This window comes from Pseudochaenichthys georgianus, chromosome 10 (genome assembly GCF_902827115.2).
Source record: "Pseudochaenichthys georgianus chromosome 10, fPseGeo1.2, whole genome shotgun sequence".
Lineage (NCBI taxonomy): Eukaryota > Metazoa > Chordata > Actinopteri > Perciformes > Channichthyidae > Pseudochaenichthys > Pseudochaenichthys georgianus.
This window is the reverse complement of record NC_047512.1, coordinates 35,882,192-35,907,977: the sequence shown is the minus strand read 5'-3', so window position 1 is coordinate 35,907,977 and position 25,786 is coordinate 35,882,192. Positions and strand designations below refer to the sequence as shown.

The window sequence follows — 25,786 nt, the reverse complement described above, 5'->3', positions numbered from 1 at the left end:
CCGTTTCCTACACGATAAGATGATAACAGAGAATAGAGTGGAGGATGATTGACACCGTCGGTAATTTGAGCTCAGCATTAAATCTATATGAAAGACAGATTGTAAAGCAACTTGCACCACTAAACGAACAGAAGCCCAGATGGTTGCCCGTAGCAAATGGAAACAAAACAATACAACAAGAACTAGATAGATTGAGGAGGATTGTCACAATGCTGCCCTCGCAATGATTGGGATTTATGTTCCTCCCCGTCACAGACGAAAATCTCCCGGGTGCAATGGCAATCCAAAGCCCCATAGAAACACATGAAGATAAAGACACGAAGGTGCCTACAGCTGGTGACATTTTTGCCTATATAGCGGAACGGGGTCGAATATTATACAACAATGCAAAATAAGGGTGTCTCTAACTCAGAGCAGAAATCTCAAACGGGGCCCATACAAAACCCAGCCATTCCCACCCGCTCCTCTCTCCTTTACCCGAATTTAGGTACTCTGATTACACAGCCCCCTCCCCCTTATTCTCTACCCGACGAAAGCGCAAATAAATTGCAAATGACAGTAGCAGATGCATCGGACACAGAAGGAGAGGAGACTGCCATGAGCGGGGGGAATTATAGGATGGTGGGCACGGTAGCGTTGAGTCCGTTAAGGGGCGTCCCTACTCCAAAGAAAAGAGTACATGTTAAAGAAACACAAGTTTCCTCCCCGTTAGACGGACTACACAGCGCACACACCACGCGGAGGCCTAGTTTTAACACAGGACAGGGGGTGGTTCCCCGAGAGGGGACAGTCAACCTGATAGGGAGCCCACCTCAGAACAATTGACTTCCCTTCTAACAGATCTTACAAAGAGCCACTCAGGCGCTACACAGAGAGAAATAACATACGTAACTGACCTCCTAGATGAGAGGGAAATACGAGAAGACGGTGCTATGAACAACAGATTCAAGATAGACGTAAGGAGAAGTCAGGGGACAGGAACGAAGCGTATATGAGGGTTCGGGAGAAGATAGAGAGGAAATTAGGGAGAGGAGAGACCAGCACACAGGTGTACGCAGGCGCGCTGAGGAGGGGGAGAAATGTGATCCTTTTCAGAACAGATCACGCCAAACATCGACGTCTTATTACCCATGCGCTGGGGGGGGGGGGCGTCGGGCCATGAAAGTGAGGAAGAGACAGCAGACCACAGAAGTGGGGGAAGGTCGGCTGGCCATAAAAGAGATAGGGAAACAGCAGGTCATAAAACTGAGGGGTTTTACAATGGAGCAGGAGGCCAGGGTCATAAAGACAGCTGTCAGGACAGCCTTTCAGCAGGACAAACAGGACAGGAAGAGGAAGACAGCAGGGGGGGCGAGATGCAAAGTTAAGCTGATATCTCTGACAGGAACAATCAGTGAACGACTGGGAGTAGGTCAGGTTCTTTCATGCCCCGTAACAGATTGAGGTCTCAACACACCACAGAAGACCCCACCGAGCATGCTTTTATTGCTCCAGTATTACAGACGCCTTTAGTGGCCGTGCAAAGTGGGAAAACGGCTTATCATCCTTTCACACTAGGGGACATACATGGCGCTGATCGATAAAATGCCGTTTGCCTACTGAGGGAGGGAGACATTGGATGCGAAGGTTTGCAGACATGGCTGTAGGACAGAACTATCTGTCTGGGAGATTTCAGGAGAATACTGGCACAACAGACTTCCTATTATGAGGTGGAAAAGAGTGGAGGATAGATCAGGGAACATCAAAAATGAAAGATGACGTGCCTATTTCCTTTAACAATGTTCACAGCCTGCTGGGCAAAAGCAATGAGAGAGCATTTCCCACAGACAGGGGGGGGGGTAACGGGGCGCTGTCATTTACATTTGCACCTGGAGAGGCTGCGGCAACCATGTTGCTCAGGTCACGCCAACAATACACAATGGCAACTGACTGCAGTCCAGATAGTAATGACCAACATATACAAATGTTTCGTAGGGCAGTGCTTGCAGCGGTACCGAAAGAAATTAAAAGTCTGATGGAGGACAATCCAGAGGTAGATCAGTTAAACACACAGACGTGGGAACGTCATTTAGCCCATCATATGTGTAAAATTAACAACAACATGCAGAAAGTAGAACTGAGGAAGAGGACTTGAGGGTGCAGTTACTGCGAACGCAGCTGGATATAGCCCGGAAAACAGTTCAGAATGACAAAAAGAATGCCAAACAGTTAATTGTTCACCCAGAAGCGCCGGCCGTGCAGCCACAGGGGCAACAAAACCACAAGGGGGCTTTTCCAACCAGGGTCCGCCTTATAGTCCAGCCCCAATTTGGCTATGATAATGGTTCTTGGCAACAGAGGGGTGGGTCCAGAGGCGGGTTCGGAGGTCAAGGTGGTTTTGGAATGGCTCCTGGATTGGTCTATCAGAAGGTGTGTTTCATTTGCGGACAGCCAGATCACTGGTACAAGCAGTGCCCAAATAAAGCCCCACCAGGAAACAAGCGGGCCAAAGGGGGGAAAGAAAGGGTAACGGAAAGGGGAATGGATCAGAGAAACCATATGTCCAGACACCTCAGGAGGCTGTCCCATTGCCGCAACAACCAAACCAGGTCACATTGCCCCTAATGCTATGGCCGCCCCCTATGGCCAGTTTGTCCTGTATGGAGGGGCAGCTCTACGAACAATGACGACGCCCAGGGAACTCTGGATGTACGGGCCTGGCGGATCCATACATTACTATGACTGTTAAAGACTCAAGCTACCATTCCTGGTTGATTCAGGAGCAAGGATACTCCACCATCAATTCTCCCGCCTTCAAGGCGTCCCTTTCATCTACAACAGTTTCAGTCATAGGGTTTTCGGGAAAAGTAGAAAAAAATACCGCTTTCCACGCTGTTATCCACCAAGATAGCAGGACAGACATTCTTGCACCAGTATATTCTTGCACCTAAAAGCCCGGCTAACCTAATGGGAAGGGATATTCTGATCAAAGCGAATGCCTCCATCCTCTGTTCCCCGGATGGGACTGATAATATCATTCCCAAATGGCACGACAATCAACTGTTCGTTATCTACCATAAAATCGGGTTCTCAGATGATGTTGGCCCAGTCCACTGAGGCAGAAGCAACTCAACATGCCACTATATTCTGGGGACGGTTGGACCGACCTCGGGACAACACACCTGGACTATACTCCATTTTTCAACAATGGAAGCCATGGATTAACCTCCCTCAGGCCTTATGGCCCCCCTCCAGAACCCCCCCCACCTGACGCTAAACTATGATAGAAGAGACGACCAAAATTATGAATATGAGTATGATAATGAGGTGTCTATGGCCGTTTGGGATGTTACCACGACAAATCTTTTTGTGGGACAGGGCGGGGGTGGCTGCGTCGGTTGAGCTCTCTGATGAACAGCTGTATTGGTACCGTTTGTCTGCTGAGTCCACACCACACATTTCATTAGCTATCAGGAAGGGTTATGTAGCTAAAGAACTTGGTCCCATGATAAAGACGCTGCTAGAAGTCCGAAGATTGGGAACCTACGCAGATCGCGGCACTGACATACTCTCCCACACACAGAGCTTATCGTCTTAAAATCTGCACACAAGAATGCATCCCATGGAGAGACACGAAGTAGATAGACTATCATGGTAGGGAGAAAACTGACCATGCATATACAGTTGACATGTTGCGTGATCTCCCGTCTGACCATGGCACTCTCATGATGTAGGTTTCTTCTGCTTAAAAGCCACACCTAGAACATTTGAGGTGAGCAGCTCTGTGCCTGTGAACCGGTCACAATACCCGATCAAACCAAAGGCAAAAGGGGGTGTTGACAAGGCAGTGGAGGGACTGAAGAGAGCAGGGGTGTTAGAACCCTCACAAAGCGTTTGGAATACTCCCATACTTCCTGTATCAAAATCTAGTGGGGAGTACAGAATGGCTCATGATTTGAGAACCGTTAATGCTATTACAACTACAGCTCTGATACCCGTTCCTAACCCCTACACGGCTATCTGTAATATCTCACCTGAACATACATGGTTCACCTGTATTGACCTAGCCAACGCTTTCTTCTGCATACCTCTGGCAGAGAGTATGAGACCTATTTTTGCTTTTACAATAGGTGGGGAGAAACTACAATACACAAGACTGCCACAGGGCTTCAGTTTGTCTCCGGGGATATTTAACAAAGTACTCAGGGAACAGCTAGAGGCGTTTACATTGCCAGTGGGGGTAGTATTGATACAGTATGTAGACGACCTTCTCATCGCAGCACCTTCTGCAGCCTCTTGTTTGGAGGCCACCAGAAACCTACTGGTGCGGCTCCACGCATCAGGGTTCAAAGTCTCCAAGAAAAAGCTACAATGCACCCGTAAAGAGGTGACATTTTTGGGCAGAGTGATTTCCCCAGCAGGCACGGGCATGTCGGCAGCGCATCAGGAACACATTTTGAACCACCCGAAACCCAAAACAGTAAAAGACATGTTGTCTTTTTTGGGTCTCACGGGCTACAGTAGACACTACATCCCAGAGTATAACCCAAGAACAGCTGAACTCAGAACACTGATCAATGAGAAAAGGCATGCGCAATCTCACTGCCACGGCTGAACTGGACACAAGCTGCAGAAGCTGCGTTCATTTCTCTCAAACAGTCCATGTCCCAAGTCACGGCTCTCGCCTCTGCATCTTATGCATTACCATTCTTTCTTGATGTTTCTGAAAATGAAAAACACAGTAAATGGGATTCTTTTTCAGAAAAGGGGGGTTGTGTAGGACAATATTGATGTATGTCAGTGTTACACTAGACAGAGTGGAAAACAGAGAACCTCCCTGCATGAGACATGCAGCAGGTACAGCACGTATCTTAAACAAGATTTCACACATTGTGATGAGCCATCCTTTGACAGTACTGACAACACACAGCATTGTCTCTTTTGTGAACTCAAGTGCATTCACAATGACTTCCACAAGACAGACCAGGCTGGAGAAAACTCTGACACAAGCACAACATCACCGACACACATGACGGAGTTAACAGCGCAGACACCATAGGCAGCGGAGAACCCCATAGGTGTGAGGAGAGAATCATCCAGGATGTGAAGCTAAGAATAGATCTCAGAGATGAGCCTATGCCACATGCAGAAAACCTGTTCACAGATGGGCTGTTGTTTCAGACACCCCACCGACGGGCTCCAGGCAGCCTATGCAGTGGTGGCTCAGACAGCGGAGGGACAGTTTGAGGAAAGAGCAGCAGGAAAAGTAACAGGGAAAGTCTCAGCACAGTTGGCAGAAAGTGGTGGGAGTCATTGCAGCATAGAGCTATCAAAAGGAAAAGACGTAAACATCTATACTGACTCAGCATATGTTCATGGTGTCATACATGTGGAAATGCGCCAGTGGATGAGAGCAGGATTTGTAACGTCCACAAATACCCCCCATCAAACATGAGAAAGAGATCAAAAGGCTTGCAGAAGCAGTAATGTTACCTAACAAGTTAGCTTTACTTAAATGTAGAGGTCACAACACAGAAAATAACTACTTGGCTTGGGGTAACAATGCAGCAGACAGAGCAGCTAAAGACAAGGCAGGGTATACACCATGGTATCAAATGCTTGTCTTAAAATCTGCTGACTTGCTGCCCGCAATAACAGACGAGACGCTTAAAGAAGCGGGGTCTCCTCAAGACAAAAAACTATGGTCAAACAGGGGGGCTACCAACAAAGATGGGATATGGTACTCCCCAGATGGGAGACCAGTGATACCCCCAGAGTGGATAAGATCAATGCTTAAAGAAGCACACGGCCCAACGCATTGTGGTAAAACTCAGATGAGCAGACACCTGACTCACTGGTGGCACCCTTACCTACCAGACATGATAGCAAATCACCTAGAAGAGTGTGTAATTTGTTTAACCCATAACATCAGAGCCACAGTGAAACCACACCAGGGAAAGTTTCCTTTACCTAAGATGGCAGGAGAAGAAATCATCATTGACTACACTGACATGATTGACAAAGTAAGAGGATTCAGATATTTGTTAGTTGTAGTAGATGCATACACAGGTTGGGCCAGAAGCTATCCCTTGCAGGAGAGAAGATGCAGACTCAGTGATCAAATTCCTAGTCACGCATTACATTCCATTACATGGATTTCCTAGGAAAGTGAGGTCAGACAATGGCAAGCCATTTCAAGAACCATGACCCTACGCGCAGTAGAACAGTCCTTAGGACTAAGACACAGTTTTGGAGCAGTTTATCATCCACAGTCTCAGGGAAAAGTGGAAAGGATGAACCAGAACTTAAAACAAAAACTCACCAAAGCATGCGAGGAGACAGGCATGAAATGGTTAGACGCATTGCCTCTAGCTCTTATGTCAATCAGGAGCTCCATTAACAAAGGGACAGGTTTCTCTCCATTTGAGCTCACTCATGGTCACCAGTTCCCAGGCCCAGGGGCCCTAAGTGTAGGAAAGGAAATAGAGGTTCTAAGTTCGAAACCATACTTCCAGCAACTTAAGGGATTAGTGGTAGATTTTTCCACCCAGGTTGCAGAGGCAAAAGGGGGACCCGAGAAACACGAAGCGAACACTGCGGAGTTCGTCTGGCTGAAAGCGATCAGACCCAAGTGGCTGAGACCCAGGTTCTCTGGACCCCATCGGGTGATGCAGAGGACATCTCACGCTGTCCGCTTGGAAGGGAAAGGAGACATCTGGTACCACTGGAATCAGTGCGCCGTGGGGAAACCTCCGGGAAGGACCCTAGACGACCTCAACACGGACGTGGTCTGCGCAGAGGAGGACCCAGATGACAACACTCCTATCACCGACCCAGATGACAACACTCCTATCACCGACCCAGATGACAACACTCCTATCACCGACCCAGAGGAGGAACGGCACTGAGGGAACGAGGCAGAGCGGGGTGGATCAACGCTTCCAGATGGCGTCTGTCTTCTCGACCGGAGGCTGGCGTGTGAAAGCTGTCATCATCCCCCTCATCCTAGGCCTGCTGTACCTGTCCAAGGTAGCCCTGCTTGATGAAGCTGGGGCCATTCCAACGACAGGTGGCGAGGGCTCTCGCCCCTCGGGGGGTGAAAGTAAGGTGCTCTTATCTAAGAGCCCAGACCCTGAGGGCAAAATCACACCAACGGGCCAATCAGTGCCTAGCGACAAAGACAGGTTGTTTCCAAGCACCACACGAACATACAGTACGATGAGAGAAAGACAAAGAGAGAGACACAGAGTGAGAAGAAGGAGGAATGCCCCTCTCTCTGCTCACGAACCACAGAACATTTCTTTTAACTGCCCAACTGCAATATGTGACTCACCAAACTGTGTTATTAAGTACCCTGTGTTTTTTAACAAGGAGGGCGACTCCACGGTGTAGAAAGCGTATCCAAGGACACAGTATCAGGAGTTCCGGGTCTCGCCACGGATGGTAAGAATAATACTCAACACCATTGCAAATATGCCCCCAGAACTGTGGTGTACCACGGCAGAACAGTTAAAATACGAGTCCCAGTGCACGACAAGGAAACCAGATTACAAAGCTCCCGATTCGGGGGTCACCGGATGTGCATTTATTGAACCAGAGCATGAAACACGTTTTCCAAAGAAGGCTTTAATAGCTCCAACTAAACTAACTAAGACCAATTCGGCAATAAGTTTAATGTTAGACTATGCACACGAACGTAATGTTAGTAACTGTTGGCTGTGCCAAAACCTGCCAGAATCCGTACATTCTCCCATGTTTAGCCCAATCCCTTTCTCAAAAATTGATTATAGTTATGTTAGCTGGAATGACATATCATCCCGCATTGGAGATGATGCCGAGGATTGTTACACTCCATCGTACCCAATAAACTCTGAGAAACCTCTAAAATACAAGGGTTTAATCTCGCTCATTGTTGAGACAGTAAATAAAGATTACCTGCCAGAGGGCTTCAAACAGTTGACGGTCCTGAGACTAATATATGTGAAGAAATATATTAACCTAGCTTTTGAATACAGATTCCAATTAGCTCTAGCCCAGACTAATTGCTCGGTTAACTTTGCCAGTCCAATATGTACACTGCAACCACACACTCCATATTTATTAGTTGAGGCTTTGGTAACAGTAGTGCCCTGGTTTGGCTCCAGAACAGTGGACTCAGTTGTGGTTAAAATACATGACTGTTCACAGCCATTACCCTTAGGTAAGTCCCCTACCCGTGACTGTTCTGTCTATGTTCCCCCAGTGGTGGTACATGAGTGGAAGAATGTGTCCATCTGTTTCCAAAATGAAAGAGGATCTCTTACCTCTCCAGACGTGGGACACAGCGACTGTAATACTGTAATAACGGTGCAGTTAGCCAGAACGCCCCTCCCACAGAGAGTTTACTTAGTTTGTGGGGACCGAGCCTATGGCTGTATGCCTTATGACATTTTCTATGGCACCTGTTACCTGGCCTATCTAATCCCTTTAATCCGTGAAGTAAAGGCTGATGAGATTGCAGCTATACTTCCCTCTCCACATAGGAACAGCAGGTCAATTACAAAAGGACAGCGGATGGCTAGTCTATTGTTACCATGGTACGGTATTTATGTTTCTCAGCAGGAAATTGTAGCATTGTCCAAAGTAGTGGAAAATCACTTAAATGCATCTAACACCGCCATGTTAGCCGAACATAAAGAATTACAGGAGGTTAGGACGGTAGCATTACAGAATCGTATGGCACTGGATCTTCTATTAGCCGCCCAGGGGGGCACATGCAAGGTGATTGGATCTGAGTGTTGTTCTTTCATCTCTGACGCTACTCCTGAAATAATGGACATGGCTCATGATACCGCCAGGGGGATAAAAGAGTTGCATGAAACTCATGGGTTTACCCTTGGGGATTTAACTGGAACTTTTGGATCGTGGGGTGCGGGGTTGGTTACATTTGCAGTGACCGTTTCAATGTTTATCCTAGTTGTGCTAATTGTGATAATCTGCTTGGTCACTGTAGTTAAACTAGCCATACGAAAGATGACCAAAACCGCCCTCCAGGCTCCCCAGACACTAGTAGGATATTCCACAGTAAATGACTCCGTGTTGATGTACGACGCCCAGGTTTCAGATCCGTGGGGCTCAATCACGGCATCTGCGCCATGGGGACCCCCACGAAATGAATGACAAGTTGATGAAAATTGACACTCAGAATGTAGAAGATGTATATATCTTTTCGGGTTTTCACACTATGCAATAAATGTCTGATTCTTCTTTTCAGACTTTTGAACTATGTATTGGACTAAAATAAATGTATTGATAAGTGCCTTACTTTGGACTAAAGCGTAATGAAGTATACGTGGAGTAATGTTAAAGCTTGAAGACACTGCAATTTTGCAGATTACAGATTAATTCAATCACCACTGTGAAGGTTATACTTTAAACTGTGAATTTCAACTGGACCTTTACAATCCAGATTTTATACTTCAGGTGGATTTCTAATAATCCTAAAATGTTAAATGTGTTTTTACTATAAGGGTCTTGAAGCAAATCTTTGAGATGCAAGCTATTTTTAAAGTTTGTAATTTGATGATTAAGGAGGACTGAAGGATAAATGATAAAAGATGTTATTTGGATGTTATTTTACTGTTTTCTTCTATATTTTTTGGTATGTTTATTTTTGTGCTATTGATAAACGATTTGTCTAAACACTGAGGAGAGATGATTTTCTATTACGATTAGCGGTACTCAATCATTCTGATTGAAGGTTTTTATTAACTTTGTTTTTACTAAGTAATGGAATTGATGTATGGAGTTATTTACATATTTTGGTATTTCTACACGGTCATATGAAGTTGATATGTGGAGCCATTCCTGAATGTTTAAATAGTCTGAATCCCAGGTTATAATGTGAATGTCTTGGAATAGTTGGTCTCTTAAGTGTAGACCAAAAGGGGGAATTGTGAGGAAATATTTGTATGTATTCATGTTAGTAAACTATCAAGATGCTTAAAAAGGGAAAATGATTTGGGTGAGAAAACTGTGAACTGTTTTTGGGGCCTGTGAACATTTGGTTTTGTGAGGACAAAAGGAAGAGGGGGAAGGTGTGGAGTTAACATACAGTCATCTCAGATCCCTGTGATAAGGAAGCTGAGCCACTGGGATTGGGGAACTTAAGATGTGAGCTGTTGATACTAATTTGGGCAGCCAATCACTGGTCTGGAAGGGGGGCGCAGATAACTCCTCCTCTGGTCAGCGAAGTATTTAGACAGGAACCCCGCGGTGTGCCTTCCTCTCTCTCCTCTCGCTGGCACAGGTAATTATGGGATCCCACAGATAAACTGTATTTAATTTGTACTGTACTTGATTGTATTGCATTGTATATTACCATTAAAATGGATTATTGTTAAACGGTTACTTGTATGCTCTGGGTTTCCTTCCTGTAAGATAACGGCTTGTGTAGGGACGCGAGGAGATTTAAGAAAGCGGACGAGTTGTCCACAAAATCTCCTAACAATCCAGAAATATCGTTTCCCACAGTGTGACATGTATACATAAAACAAAACAAAAAGGGCCTAGATAAACGTGGTATACAGTTTAAAATGTTAATAATATATTTAAAGTGTTCAAAGTCAAAGTGCAGTTTCAGTGCAAGTCAGTTGAAACGATCTTAAGTTGGCGTGACGTTGAAGTCGTGCGACCCTGCTGCTGTACTAGCTTGTTTCGTTGATAGCATAACGTTAGCATTTTGCTTCTGGCGACTAGATTTATGATAAAAAAATTATAAAAGAAGGGTTGACATGTGGAGATTATCCGGCTGAACAAAACGTGATCCCTCTCTTAAATGTGTGTCAACCACAGACCTTATTTTCGAGCTATTTTCCAAAATCCTATGGAGAAATTGCATTGGTTTTTCACGAAGGAACCGGAAGAAGTTTACTTCCGGGTTTTAGGACGCGTCACTGCGGTTCTCTATAGGTATTTTGTCGGCTCTGTACATCAATGCCGACCTATGCTGACAAGTAAATGAAGAGTAGAAAATATAAAAGGTATTCGCTATAGGGAAATGTCCCAGCAGTTTATGATAATGAAGGTTCTAATCTAATCTATTACATAGCCATTACATATCTAACTCCTAATGACAGGAAAGCAGAAAGCGCTTTATACAAATAATAATAATAATACTCATAATAGCAGACATTTTTTAACAATGACCACAATATAATTATTTTAATAAACCAAATATGAACAATTGAGGAAAATGAGGAAGAACTGGTGATTCAAATGTTGTAGTACAAGTAGTAATGTAGTTTGTGCATACATTACAATTGCAACAAATGTGTTAATTTTCTTCATTAGTCGATTTTTTTGGACGAATGCTCTTGGGCCAGTGGTTACAATGGTGGGGCCAGTGACAATAAAATTCCACCGGCCCGGAGGGCCAGTGAAATGTTACCCTTACGGCCCGTCCACACAGCGGCGTTGGAAGCTTCTGCCCATTCACTTTGAATGGGGTGACGTCACTTTTCGCCGAACTGCATTGTGGGAAGCAGAGCGGAGCTTTCCTGGCGTTTCAGGCTGCAAAAGTTGATCAATGTTCAACTTTTGAAGCTTCTGAAGCTTTCGGTGGAAGCGTCAGCCAATCAAATCATATGCCAGTACAAGCTCTAGCCAATCAAACTGCTGCTCGTGTGTCAGGGGCAGGGAGATTCATGTGATTGGTTGTTGTAGGAGGAACCTATTGCGGTGAAGGAGGAACCTATTGCGGTGAAGGAGGAACCTATTGCGGTGAGCACGTTGTAACTTCCGGTTGTTGTTGTCATCTCCGGGTATCCCGTGTGCCTGTTCTGTTGCTGATAGCTTATTAACTTAAACTTAATCGATCGTTTTAAAACTCTTGATCACGGCAACTGCCTGACGTTGTAATCACACGTTACTACAGCTTAAAGAGCCTGTGACACGGTTTTCCCCCATCATCCAAACCCATCAATTTGAGTACATATTGTCCCCTTGAAAACCGTTACTGAACTGATTTTGGATATTTGTACTTTGATAACCATTAATCTGCCTTCAATGTTGACAATTTTCTGGATCTTCTCGCGGATTCTTCAAGTCCCGCCAAATGATGGGTGACGTCATTGCGGGCACAGCGCTCCAGCTGCACCGTCCAGGATCCCAGCATCTGCATGTAAACCTTTATATATATACAGTCAGATGTAAACACACGACGGCGCACACAGCAGCAAGCTCAGACAGCGATGACAGGTTAATGTTGAACGTGTCTGAGATCTCATATGAGGCTGAAGGATCGGTTTATGTTGTATCTGTTAGAAGTTTAGGAATGAGGTGCGTCAATATGGGCGATCATATGGTCATGTAGCCAGTGGTGGACTGGGACTAAAAATCATCCCGGGACTCTCGACCGGCCCACTTCGGTACCGCTAGTAAATTGTCAACGGGGGGAGCGGGGGATGTAAAATACAAATATAATGTATAATGTCTGTGTCTTTGACATTAGCGCTGCTAGCCACCTGTGCCCTGTACTACGAAGCCAGTTCAACAGACCCTGGATATGTTTGAGTAACAAACAAACTAACAACAAACTAACAAACGAGATCTCGCTAAGCGGTCCTACGACGCTGGTTATCAACTCGGTAAATCAAGCCAGGGTTTCTCTCTCCAGCTGAGAGCGCGTTCACGTCTAAGACACGAGTGGATCTGACTTTAATTACATTTGTCTCGAGTGTTTCGTCAACATAATGTGTTAAATAATACTTCTGCATACAGTCTGTGACACTGTGAGTGTTGCACGGCCAGATGAGGCTGGAGAAGCTGACTCAGATAAGGAAATATATGATATATTATGATATTATATGATCGATGATCTCATTGATGATGTAATATGAATGATAAGTGCGACACGTCGGCGTCTTCTCTGCATACGGCAGTTTAAACTGTATTTCCTTTATCCTGTAATATGACTTGAGAGATTTGAACTCCGCACACTGAGTGGATCTCTTTTCTATAGACGCCGGAGGCGGACAGCGTCAGGTAAAATAAGTTATTTAGCCTTCTCAAACCTGAGCCTCACGCGCCGCCTATGGGGGATGTGCTAGTGACTTATCCGACCGGCCCACTTCGGTACCGGCCCATCGGGATTCGTCCCGATGGCCAGTCCGCCACTGCACCCAGCCCACGTAAACTGTCAACGGGGGGAGCCTCGCTGCGGGGAAACGGTGGACCTAGTGTCTCGATCGGAGTGGGAATAATAATAATAATCCGTGCATTTTATCCATTAATTTCCCCAACATTGTGGTAAAAAACCACACGTTTAATACACGTTGGTGTACTACAACTACAAAAAGCATCGGTTTGTTTTCTCATCAGTAAATGCAGACCGGCTCAAACAAAATCATCCTCACTCATCATTTAATGTATCATATGTTCGCCGAATTGACATGAAAGCACTAATAAATGTAGTTTCATCCACTTGAGTTTATAACCACAAAAATAATCGATTTGTTTTTATATCACATCCGACGGGAGGAAATTCAGCAGCTCTCACTCCCGATTTTTAATCCTAATGTAATCATCATCTTCACCACGATCATTTATGTTTATGTCGCCGAATTGACATGAAAGCACTGACAAATATGAATATACTGTAGTCAACTTCATTAAAACGTTCTTAACGTGCCTAAACTCAGTAATTCACCATTTCTACGCATGACACAACACACTTTGTCCGTGTTTGGCTCTCGAAGCGTTCCCGCATTGACGTCACTTCCGGCTTCCCCCAAAACTTCAAAATGAGTGAAGGAATTTCCCCGCGATGTTCGAAATTATTGATATTTAACGAAACGGTATCGCTTTTTCTTTTTTAAACTGACGGTTCGAGATTACTAGTAGCCCAATATTTCATTGCACAACAGTTGTTGGGATGGTGTCACAGGCTCTTTAAGCACTCACAACTCTCCTTCTCTTAGCGACTGTAACTGTAACTCCACAGTTGCCTACACTCTTTTCGGGTTTGCTAACGGTAGCTACTTTAGCTTGATAGCTAGCCATGGCTCTTTCCCCACCCTCTGGTGCTATTTCCTGCTCTTCCTGTCTCATGTTTGGTTACTTCCCGGCCTCCCTTACTGGTAAGGATACATGTGTTAAATGTAGTATAGTTGTTAGGTTGGAGGCGGGAATCATAGCCATAGAAGCCCGGCTCCGCATCTTAGAAAGTAACTCAGCTAAAGTAAAGCCCATGTTAGCATGTGCGGACCGGCAAAAGGTAGCTCCTCTTAGCCGTCCCCCGGCAACTCCCGAGCAGCAGGGAGGCTGGGTGACTGTTCAGAAGGGGCATAACGCGAAACCCGCAGGTCCCCACCAACCCGTTCACGTATCTAACAGATATTCCCCACTCAGCGAGACACCCGCTGAGAAGCCAACTCTGGTTATTGGTAGCTCTATTATGAGACACGTGAATTTAGAGACCGAAGCCTCCACAGTCACATGCATTCCGGGGGCCAGAGCGGGCGACGTTGAGGCGCATCTTAAACTGCTGGCTAAAAAAAAAAACATAAATACGGTAGGATTGTTATTCACGTCGGTGGTAATGATGTTCGTTTACGCCAATCAGAATGCACCAAACTTAATGTGGAGTCGGTGTGTAGTTATGCTAAAACAATGTCGGACACCGTAATCTTCTCTGGTCCCCTCCCCAATCTGATCAATGATGACATGTATAGCCGCATGTCATCATTTCAGCGCTGGTTGTCTTGGTGGTGCCCAGCAAACAATGTGGGCTTCGTAAATAATTGGACAGCCTTCTGGGGAAAACCTGGTCTGATTAAGAGAGACGGCATTCATCCTACTTTGAAAGGTGCAGATCTCATTTCGGCAAACATTTCAGGGCTTTGTGGACTTAATCCATGACAAACTGGAGTTGAGACCAGGAGGCAGAGTCGCAGTCTTACACGCTTCTCTGCGCTCTCTCCTAGGCAGTCACCCATATGAATCCCGAACCCAATAAAATACCCAATATTAGCGGTGTGTGTGTCTGCCCAAGGACAATTTAAGGTAAAACCTAATAGAGGTGTCATACATAATAACCTAATAAAAGTAAATGTAACAACTACTACAGTGCAACAAAACAGGAAGATTAAATGTGGTCTCTTAAACATAAGATCTCTAGCATCTAAAGCAATATTGGTAAATGATTTAATATCAGATTATAATATTGATATATGCTGTCTCACTGAAACTTGGTTGAGACATGAAGAATATGTCAGCATAAATGAGGCCCAGCCATGTCAACACTCATATTGCTCGAGGCACGGGCCGTGGAGGTGGAGTTGCAGCAATCTTTGACTCAAGTTTACTTATCAATACTAAACCAAAATTAAATTATACCTCTTTTGAAAGCCTCGTTTTTAGTCTTACGCATCCGACCTGGAAAACTTTGCAGCCAATCTTATTTGTTACAGTGTATCGTGCACCAGGTCCTGGTTTTTATCAACTTTGGTTCTTAAAACAGACAAAGTAATTATCGTAGGTGACTTTAATATTCATGTTGACGATGATAAAAATAGCCTTACTGTTGCATTTAACTCTATATTAGATTCTGTTGGTTTCTGTCAGAGTGTAAATAAACCAACCCACTGCTATAATCACACTCTCGACCTTGTTCTGACTTATGGTATTGAAATTGAGCAACTATTAGTCGAACCGCATAATCCTGCTTTATCCGACCATTTCTTAGTAACTTTTGAAGTACTGTTACTAGACTACAAAGCATCAGTCAAAAGCTCTTGCAGCAGAAACCTATCTGTTAGTGCTATAGCCACATTTAAGGAAGAGATTCCACCAATACTTAACTCGATAGCATGTCTGCATGTAGGGGAGGAAACTTATACAAAATGTACACCACCCCAAATTGATCATGTTGTTGATAGTGCTATAGATGCGCTGCGAATAAAATTAGACTCTGTTGCTCCTTTGAAAAAGAAGAAAATAAAACAACATAGATTAGCTCCATGGCATAATGCCGAAACCCGCAAAATAAAGCAAAAGTCTAGACAACTTGAAAGGATATGGCAATCCACTAAACTTGAAGAATCTCGTTTCATTTGGCATATTACTCTCAATGAATATAAGAAAGCACTGCGTAAAGTGAGAGCAGCCTACTACTCTTCATTAATAGATGAGAATAAGAATAATGCAAGATTTCTTTTCAGCACTGTAGCCAGGCTGACAGAGAGCCACAGCTCCATTGAGCCTTCTATTCCCATAGCACTCAGTAGTAATGATTTTATGTGCTTTTTTAACGATAAAATTGTTACTCTTAGAAACAAAATTAATGACCTCTTGCCTTTGACCAGTATAGTGTTATCAACAGCTCCCGGAATCGTAAGTTCTAATATTACACTAGATAGTAAACTAGAATGCTTTTCAGCCATTAACCTTGAACAATTACATTCAATGATTCTCTCTTCTAAACCATCAACGTGCATGTTAGACCCAATTCCAACTAAGCTGTTGAAGGAAGTTTTTTCATTAATTAGCACTTCTTTATTAAATATTATGAATATGTCTTTATTATCAGGCTATGTTCCACAATCATTCAAAGTAGCAGTGATAAAACCGCTTCTTAAAAAGCACAACCTCGATCCAGAGGTTTTAGCCAACTATAGACCTATTTCTAATCTTCCGTTTCTCTCAAAAATTCTTGAGAAAGCGGTCGCAAAACAGTTGTGTGATTACTTAAAAAACAATGATTTATTTGAAGACTTTCAGTCTGGCTTTAGAACACATCATAGCACAGAGACAGCTCTGGTTAAAGTCACAAATGATATTCTAATAGCCTCAGACAAGGGACTTGTCTCTATTCTTGTTTTGCTCGATCTCAGTGCTGCATTTGATACTATCGACCATGATATCCTATTGCAAAGACTAGAGCACTTAGTTGGCATACAGGGAACTGCTTTAGGCTGGTTTAGGTCCTATCTATCTGAACGCTCTCAGTTTGTACGTGTTAACGATGAATCTTCCACGCAAACCAAAGTTAGCCATGGAGTGCCACAGGGCTCAGTGCTCGGACCTATTTTGTTCACATTATATATGCTTCCGTTAGGCAATATTATAAGGAATCATTCTGTAAACTTTCATTGTTATGCGGATGATACTCAACTATATTTATCAATCAAGCCTGATGAAATTAATCATCTAAATAAAATTCAAGACTGCCTTAAGTTATTGTACTTGGCCCGAAGAATCTACGAAACAAATTATCTAAAGATATACTAACTATGGATGGCATTAATTTGGCCTCCAGTGAGACTATAAGGAATCTTGGTGTTATATTTGATCAGGATTTATCCTTTAACGCCCACATAAAATCAATTTCAAGGACCGCCTACTTCCATCTACGTAACATTGCAAAAATCAGGCATATCTTGCCTCAAAACGATGCAGAGAAACTAGTCCATGCATTTGTTACTTCTAGGCTGGATTATTGTAACTCTTTATTATCAGGGAGTACCAAGAAGTCAATCAAGTCGCTTCAGCTGATTCAAAATGCTGCGGCTCGCGTACTAACCAGAGTTAGGAAAAGGGACCACATTACTCCTGTTCTGGCTGCCTTACACTGGCTCCCTATAGAACACAGGATAGAATTTAAAATTCTTCTTCTCGCCTACAAAGCCCTTAATGGGCAGGCGCCATCTTACCTTAAAGAACTCATTATACCCTACTGTCCTACTAGGGCATTGCGTTCCAAGAATGCAGGGTTGTTGGTTGTTCCTAGAATCTCTAAAAGTACAATGGGAGCCAGAGCCTTTTCTTATCAAGCTCCACATTTGTGGAATCAGCTTCCAGTTTGTGTTCGGGCGGCAGACACCCTATCCGTTTTTAAGAGTGCGCTTAAGACCTTCCTTTTTGATAAAGCTTATAGTTAGGGCTGATTAGATTCAGCCCCTAGTTTTGCTGATATAGGCTTAGTTTGTCGGGGGACATCTTACTTCTTCCTTCTCTCTGTCTATACCCGTGTACTCTCATGTTCCGATTAACCCAGCTTCCCCAAATGTCTTTCTTTTTGGTGTCTATATACGCTGGGATCCGGAGTCATGGATGATCCTGCGGTCCTGTGTCCTGGATCGCGAGCGCTGGATCTTGAGTCGTGGCTGTGGTCCTGGATCATCGGTCCTGGATGGATATCCTCGTGGATTCATCTTCCTATTATACACGCATGCATTTCCAAACATTTGGACTACCTATGTTGCAAATGTATTATCTTTTCAATTTACACACGGCATCTATTGCACGTCTGTCCGTCCTGGGAGAGGGATCCTTCCTCTGTTGCTCTCCCTGAGGTTTCTCCCATTTTTCCCTTTAAACTGGGTTTTCTTTGGAAGTTTTTCCTTGTACGATGTGAGGGTCTAAGGACAGAGGGTGTCGTATTGTCATACTGATATTCTGTACACACTGTGAAGACCACTGAGACAAATGTAACATTTGTGATATTGGGCTATATAAATAAACATTGATTGATTGATTGATTGTCGAGCTTCAGACACGCCCAGCTCCAAGCTTTTTTTGAAGCTGTAGTGTGGACGGGCCGTTAATGTCTACCCCTGCTAACGATACCCATCCCTACCCGACAGTGAAGAATTATTTATAGTTATTTATAACTAGTTTAGCTTGTTCCAGAAGTAAGGCCAGGCAAGGCAAGTTTATTTATATAGCACTTTTCAATACAAGGCAATTCAAAGTGCTTTATTAAAGACATTAAGAAAATGGCATTTAAAATCAGTCATTAAAAGAAAAGCTAATAAAAGAAACATTAAAAGAAAAAATACATGGATAAAAGTTACAGTGTAGTCTAAGATATGAATAGTTCAATTAAACATTAAAAGAAAAAGTACTAGGATAAAAGTTACAGTGCAGTCCAAGATATGAATAGTTCAATTAAAAGCAGCTACAAAAAGAAAAGTCTTCAGCCTGGATTTAAAAGTAGTCAGAGTTGCAGCGGACCTGCAGGTTTCTGGGAGTTTGTTCCAGATATTTGGAGCATAATAACTGAACGCTGTTCTTGGCTAGATAAAATAGCCAAGTGTGTTAGGTCCAACTCTTGAGTGTTTTGCTCTGCTCACCGGTCCGTCACAGCGGGTGGAGCTGCAGGATTTCTGCTTCACACACGTTGCATACCGCTATTTTGTTGTCATTTTCGGACACCTTAAAATACTGCCAGACTGGTGAAGCCATTTTGGCGAGCTTGTTTTGCCGCGCACAGAGAAAAGTGTCATGTATTTTACATCATGTGATCGGCTCTCGCGATCGGCATTTTTAGAGAGCACCGATCGATCGGCAGAAAGTGAGTATCGGCCGATATCGATCAGCGGCCGATCGGAGCATCCCTAACTTACACGATGCCGAATTTAACAAACAAATTTAAATAATTGGTTTAAACAGCATAATAATAAGGACGACCGTCCGTTCTGTGATTCTCCAGAATACACATGTGTAGCATGTTATTTCGATGAGAGATGAGCAGATCGCCACTGGGCTTTCAACTAAAGACACAGCCATGCAATAACTGCGGCATTTGTACAGCTCCTTATGGGTAGGCTACTGCAATTTGTGAAGTGCTTTCCTCTGTGGTGAAATGATCGGCACTGCACCACGGAGGAAAGCGGCAGAAAGTCACCTGGAGTTAAAGAGAGCGGGGCTGCGTTGCGTGCATGGCTTCCTTCTGCAGGTAACAGTGGCGGTCTCTTTCAGGATCCGAAAATAACATTTTAATATTTTGCACACTTATTCCACTTATTCCTAGTGACCCACTGGTTATGATGCCACCATTGGCACGCGTGCCAAGGGTTGCCGACCCCTAATGTAAATGGTCTGCAAATGCTAAAATCCCTGTGTGTGTGTGTCCCCCCCCGAAAACGCCTCCATTGAACTACTTTGTTTACTTCCTTATCATAATGACGTCACTACGTAACACTCACGCTTCTATTGGCTAGCACTCTAACACATTGTTTGTGATAGGCTAAGGGGCGGGACATCTCAAGGCAGTTGACCAATCACAAGAGAGCTGGCCAGCAAACCAATCAGAGCAGACTGGGCTCTGGTTTCAGACAGAGGGTGAAAAGAGGTGCTGCAGCAGTATGTGAAAAATAAAGAGATTTTTGAACATTAAAGCATGGAAACATGACCCAGTAGAGGCACAAAATACAAATATGAACCTGAAAATGAGCATAATATGTCCACCTCCTTTAAACTTCTCTTATTTTCCCACCTACACTGAAACATATTTGTGTATAGTATGAAAAATAATAGTAAAAACTCACATCCTTGTAGGTAAGCAGTGTAGACGCTTACTTGGTCAGACAGAATTACACATACTCTCACTTTTGTGTCCTTTTTGTTACCCAAATCAAGAATACAGCCAATAGGATTAGAAGTCTAGCATGAGACCAATTTTAAAAAGTAAGTCAGTTAAAGTGACTGTGGCATCCTCTACTCCTCCTCCTCTAAGCAAACTGCATGGGATCAGTAACATGCACGGTTTTCTTCTAGATTTCTAAAAAAGTATATTCCGTACTTGCACACACACTCCCAGTACCTTTGGTAGTGATGACTTCTGTGAGGCAGCAGCGTAGTGTGTGGGACTTGGCATCCTTCTGTGGCAGCAGACACAGCAGCAGGATTCTGGCTACACAGCGGAGGAAGGCCAGCTCAGAGTCCGGACTCACCAAGCAGGGGTGGAGAGGAAACGGCCGAGTGCACTCCTCCGGTCTGGATACACACCCATGGGAGAGACACACACACATTAAAATGGAGATACAAGCAAAAAGAGACAGAGCTGTATTCTGGCAGATAACACTGCTACTGTTATTCATATTCAGTGGTGTGACATCTCACTGTGAGTGCTAATAAAACTGAACAGGACACGCTCTGTACTTAATTCTTAAGAGGTACTTGAGTATTTCCATTTCATGCCACTTCATGAAATTATCTGCACCTCTGAAGAAATAATTTTTTACTCTACTTCATGTTTTTGGCAGCTTTAGTTACAACATTTAAGATCATACACAAAGCATTATATACAAGCTTTTAAATGTATCACATTGTTAAAGATGAAACCAGTAGTTTAAAAAAATGTGACTTCTGATGTACTACAAAAACCCAATAAGATGGGATCACATCTCAGATGTCTTTGAGTTCTACAAAGTGAAGATTTTTTCCTCTAAACTTGATGAAATATCTCACAAAAAATCCAAGATTAAAGGGAAAAGTCTGAAAACGTTGATCTAATGCAGTTATATACAGGGCCGTCCCTCCCTACAGGCCGATCATGCAGGCTGCATGGGGCCTCACATTGCGCAGGGGGCCTCGGCTTATTTACATTACATTACATTGCATTTTATCCAAAGCGACTTACAATAAGTGCGTTCGACCAACAAAATACAAACTTGAAGAAAACAGAATCATATAAGTACATCAGGCTTCATATAGCAAAAACATTTCAAGTGCTACTCAACTGGCTTTAGATAAGCCAGCCCTTTATTAGTATATAAGTGCTTTGTTAATAGTTCTATCGCTCGAAGTGGAGTCGAAAGAGATGAGTCTTCAGTCTGCGCCGGAAGGTGTGTAAGCTTACGAGGCTTATGAGCTCGGCTTGTGCGCAGTTCTCAGCGCAGTTCTCCGTGCTATGATAAAATAATATAGTATTTATATTATTGAATTGATTATGATTGTTATTATTAGAAGTAGTTTATTTGCATTAATTATATTTTAATCTTTTTGAGGCTAGTATTTGGCAGGAAATGCAGACGTATTCACCTGTAAACGCATACATGCACATTTACCATTTACCTCACAGTATAAAAAAGTAACTTTGTTGATAATAATAATAAACAGGAATTATATTTGCAAAGTACTTTGTTTCCCAAAAAAAATGTGTTCACCCCCGTCGGTTGGGGGGGGGGGGGGGCTCATCTTACAATGTCACTTGGGGCCCCAAGTTGGCCAGGGACGGCCCTGGTTATATATTTAAGGGGGTTGTCGACCCTCCGCTTCGCGTCGGGCCGAACCACGCCCCTTAGCTGTGATATACTGATTATATACCATGGCCTGTCGTGAGCTATTGCTTTTATAAAACGGTTACCAAGTGTGGCAATATGAAAGAAAAATACACACTCTAATTTAAATAGTTTTTATTAGTAAATAATGATGTTCAAAATAAAATAGTCACTCCGTTGCCTTCTGCACGAAACATAGTGCGAGGTGGTTGCAACACTAAAAGCTAGCGAACATATTAGACAGAGAGCGTTGATCGATTATTTGGCTATTTATTTACATTCATGTGTTTGTTGCCATTTATTGTGCACCCACTGAAAAACTGTCCAGCATCAGTAGAATGGCTTACGTGGTTACTTGTATAGGTTGAGGTTGTTCTAGGCTGTTGCTTGGCATGGCGAGAATATTGCTCCACTTTCTCCGGTCCCCGAGATTTGGCTTCCAGTAGCTCTGGAGACAGCTTTCGCACCTGTGGCCACTAACGGTCATAATTTCTCTGCTTTGTTTCAAGACCCGCATCAGAAAGCTTTTGAATGGTGGTACTTCTCCAGTTGGTCTACCTGCTCTTCACGTAGCTCTGCATGTCGTCGTTTAGGTGAATGTTATTGTTTGAACGATGTAGCAACGGCAGGAACTGCTTCGATAGCGTTTTTGCAGACCTTTTTGATTACAGATTTGAAAACATCGTTGCTTGCTTTAAAAGTAGCACAATTCATTATGTCAAACCTTGGAAAGTATCTAGATATCCCTGCCCTATTGCCAAAGGAACTGCACACTGAATATGTTTTGCCGTTTGATGTCTATGTCTGGACCGCTGCCTAAAAAGGAGGGTTTCTGCTCCGTTACTTCTCCGCTGTTTTCTTGTCCCAGTTTGAAAAGCAAACCCAACTGTAGTGTTGTCACGATACCAACATTTTGGTTTCGATACCGATACCAAGTCAAGAATTGCGATTCTGATTCTTTTTCGATACTTTTCTTAAAAAAGGGAAACGGTCTTAAATGTCATTATTGTGCTTTATTTCACACCAGAACCATAACACAAACTTTTAAACAATGAGAACAATAAATAAAATAAATGACTGGAATTAGTTTTTCGCTTCTGGCGTCTTTTTTGTCAACAAGCCGAGGTGCAGCGGCAGTTGCACTCCCACTTGCAGCCATGCTTCTCGTCTTCTCACATGCTCTGGCAGCTAGCGGGTGCACGAGAGAGTGGAGGCACTTACGGCCCGTCCACACAGCGGCGTGCGTTGAAGCTTCCAACGCTTCTGCCCATTCACTTTGAATGGGGTGACGTCACTTTTAGCCGAACTGCATCGTGGCTCGCTGCAAAAGTTGAGCAATGTTTAACCTTTGACACCTCGGCAAAAGCGTCAGCCAATCAAATAATATGCCAGTACAAGCTCTAGCCAATCAAACCGCTGCTTGTGTGTCAGGGGCGGGAGATTCATGTGATTGGTTGTTGGTCGAGTGTCAGACATGCCCGCCGGCAAGCGTCAACGCACGCCGCTGTGTGGACGGGCCGTTACGGCCCCTACACACGGCGGCGTGCGTTGTCACTTGCTCTCTGATTGGTCAATAGGCGTGTTTGATTCCACAATCAAACAACGATCAAATAGAACGTGCCTAATCACAAAGTATCCAGTGGCCTACACACGCCACTAGCCTACCGAAACTACTTCCATGAGCCTACATCGTGTGGTTTCCATAGCGACGTTTAGCGACACACAGCCGTTACACTGTTATACATTGTCTCTCGTTGGAAATCAGTAGCTACAAAATGTCAGATTTTAAAGTGAATTTTGATTTGTTGGGTTGGAGGCCAGAGAAATCATGTCCGTTAGCGGACATAAAAACGAGTCATCGCTTCGCAGCTACTGGGCTCCATCTCTAGACAATAGAAAGATGTGGAGCAACGCGCTTTTTGCCGGTCCGGGACACGCCATGAAGCGGCCACTGGAGGAAAGCTCTTCCTATAACGTAGTCCTACCCGTGAACACCACAGCACCACCTGCAAAAAAGTCTGGCATGGAGCTCATGGAGAGCTGTTTCAAGAATTGCACTTTTAATGGCAGCATGAACATCCACCTTCATTCTGAACCCAAAATGTTTCAGCACCATGGACAGCCTGATTTGATTTGTTCCGCTAATCCCACACAGTGATTACTCAGATATTTAAATAGCCTAATTCAAGAATTGTTTTCAATAAATCGTTTTCAATAAATTGGTTAATATATTATTTACTATAATTATATCAATAACTGTAAGCGGGGTAGCAGGAGTGTTCGATTGATCGGCTATCGTTACCATGGGAACTACTTTCTAGGAACTACTTTCTGACGGAGATTAACTCAAGCAGAAAGCGTAGGTTTGGGAGCAAATTAGCCCACATTATAAAATTATTTTACGATATTGTTGATTACAATGATAGTTTGTGTAATAGAATCGCAATCATACACTTGAGGCCGTTCTTGAACGTCATTATTGAACGTCATTATTGGTACGACAGTACTGCGGCAGTACGCTTTGCTTTGAGTACGCCTGTCCGTGCGCCTGTTCAAGAACGGCCTCTCGTGTATGATTGCTTAAGTGGGTTATTGAACCTGAAGCTTGTTGCTTCTGCCCTCCTCGACTACGGTCTGGGAGCCGACAGGAAAGTTCAACACACAGATGGCCAGTCCGCCCCTTTGTAGCATATTATTTAGATGAGATGAGCAGATCGCCACAGGGCTTTCAACTAAATACACAGCCACGCAAAAACTGCGGCATTTGTGCAGCTCATTATGGGTAGGCCCATAGGCTTTCCTCCGTGGTGAAACGATCAGCACTGCACCACGGAGGAAAGTGGCAGAAAGTCGCCTGGAGTTAAACAGAGTCGGGCTGCGTTGCGTGCATGGCTTCCTTCTGCAGGTAACGGGGAGAATGTGTCTCCGAAATGCATCTTGTTTTTTCTGTTGGTATAAATATGGTATTTGTATGAATGGCTGCATTATGCAATGCAGTTTTGACATGCTGCTACTACTATTTTTATTCAGGACTTTTATGTGTAATAAGAGTATTTTTACATGTATTTGTCACATTGGTAATTTAACTTAAAGGAGACCTATCATGCTATATTTAAATGATATAGTGTATGACCATACCTATATAAGGTATATTTATACATTTTATTTTTCAAAATACCAAACAGATCATTTTTTAGACATGCCTCGTTTCGCTCATTTTCGCTTTATTCCAAGCCCGTCTTTGAAAATTCTGAGCAGCAGCTGACCACGCCCCCCTGCAGAAGAGCAGGCATGAGCCGGCGAGAGTCACGTTACCATGCTTGCTGTGATTACGAGTGTCGAATAAACATGTCATCTCAGAGCAATGCATGTGTTCAAGCATACTATCAATTTGATCCAGAAACTGACCCTGAAGCAGCGGAGGTTTTGGTGGAGGTGCAAAAATCTCGGTTGCAGCAGGACGTTTCTGAATGGTTAGCTGACAAGCTGTTGTCCCTATTTATTTTACTCTGTTACGATGCTTGCTCCTTATTCCGTTCATATTTTGGCTAATTAGCAAGAATGCAATGTGTACAGTTTGTAACGCAAAAACAGCGATATATATATATTTATAAAGGGAGACATTCATATTTTCAGCATATATACAATGGCCTCATTGCGTTTAATAGTTTACAGTCCTTTTCTTCCAACATCCTGCAACAACCGTTGGAAAGTTGAATAACTTAGGATGATAAAAAGTATAACTCCAACAACACCTCAGTTGT

The 25,786-nt window shown here is 43.7% G+C and overlaps 1 protein-coding gene across 1 annotated transcript in view; it reads right to left on the bottom strand.

Moving 5' to 3' along the window:
• Positions 1-25,786, bottom strand: part of snx25 (sorting nexin 25) — a 128,399-nt gene that overhangs the window by 72,926 nt on the left and 29,687 nt on the right. Inside the window, exon 5 of the mRNA XM_034092390.1 lies at positions 20,564-20,736. Coding sequence (XP_033948281.1) covers positions 20,564-20,736 — 173 coding nt within the window. The remainder of the gene's footprint in view (positions 1-20,563; positions 20,737-25,786) is intronic.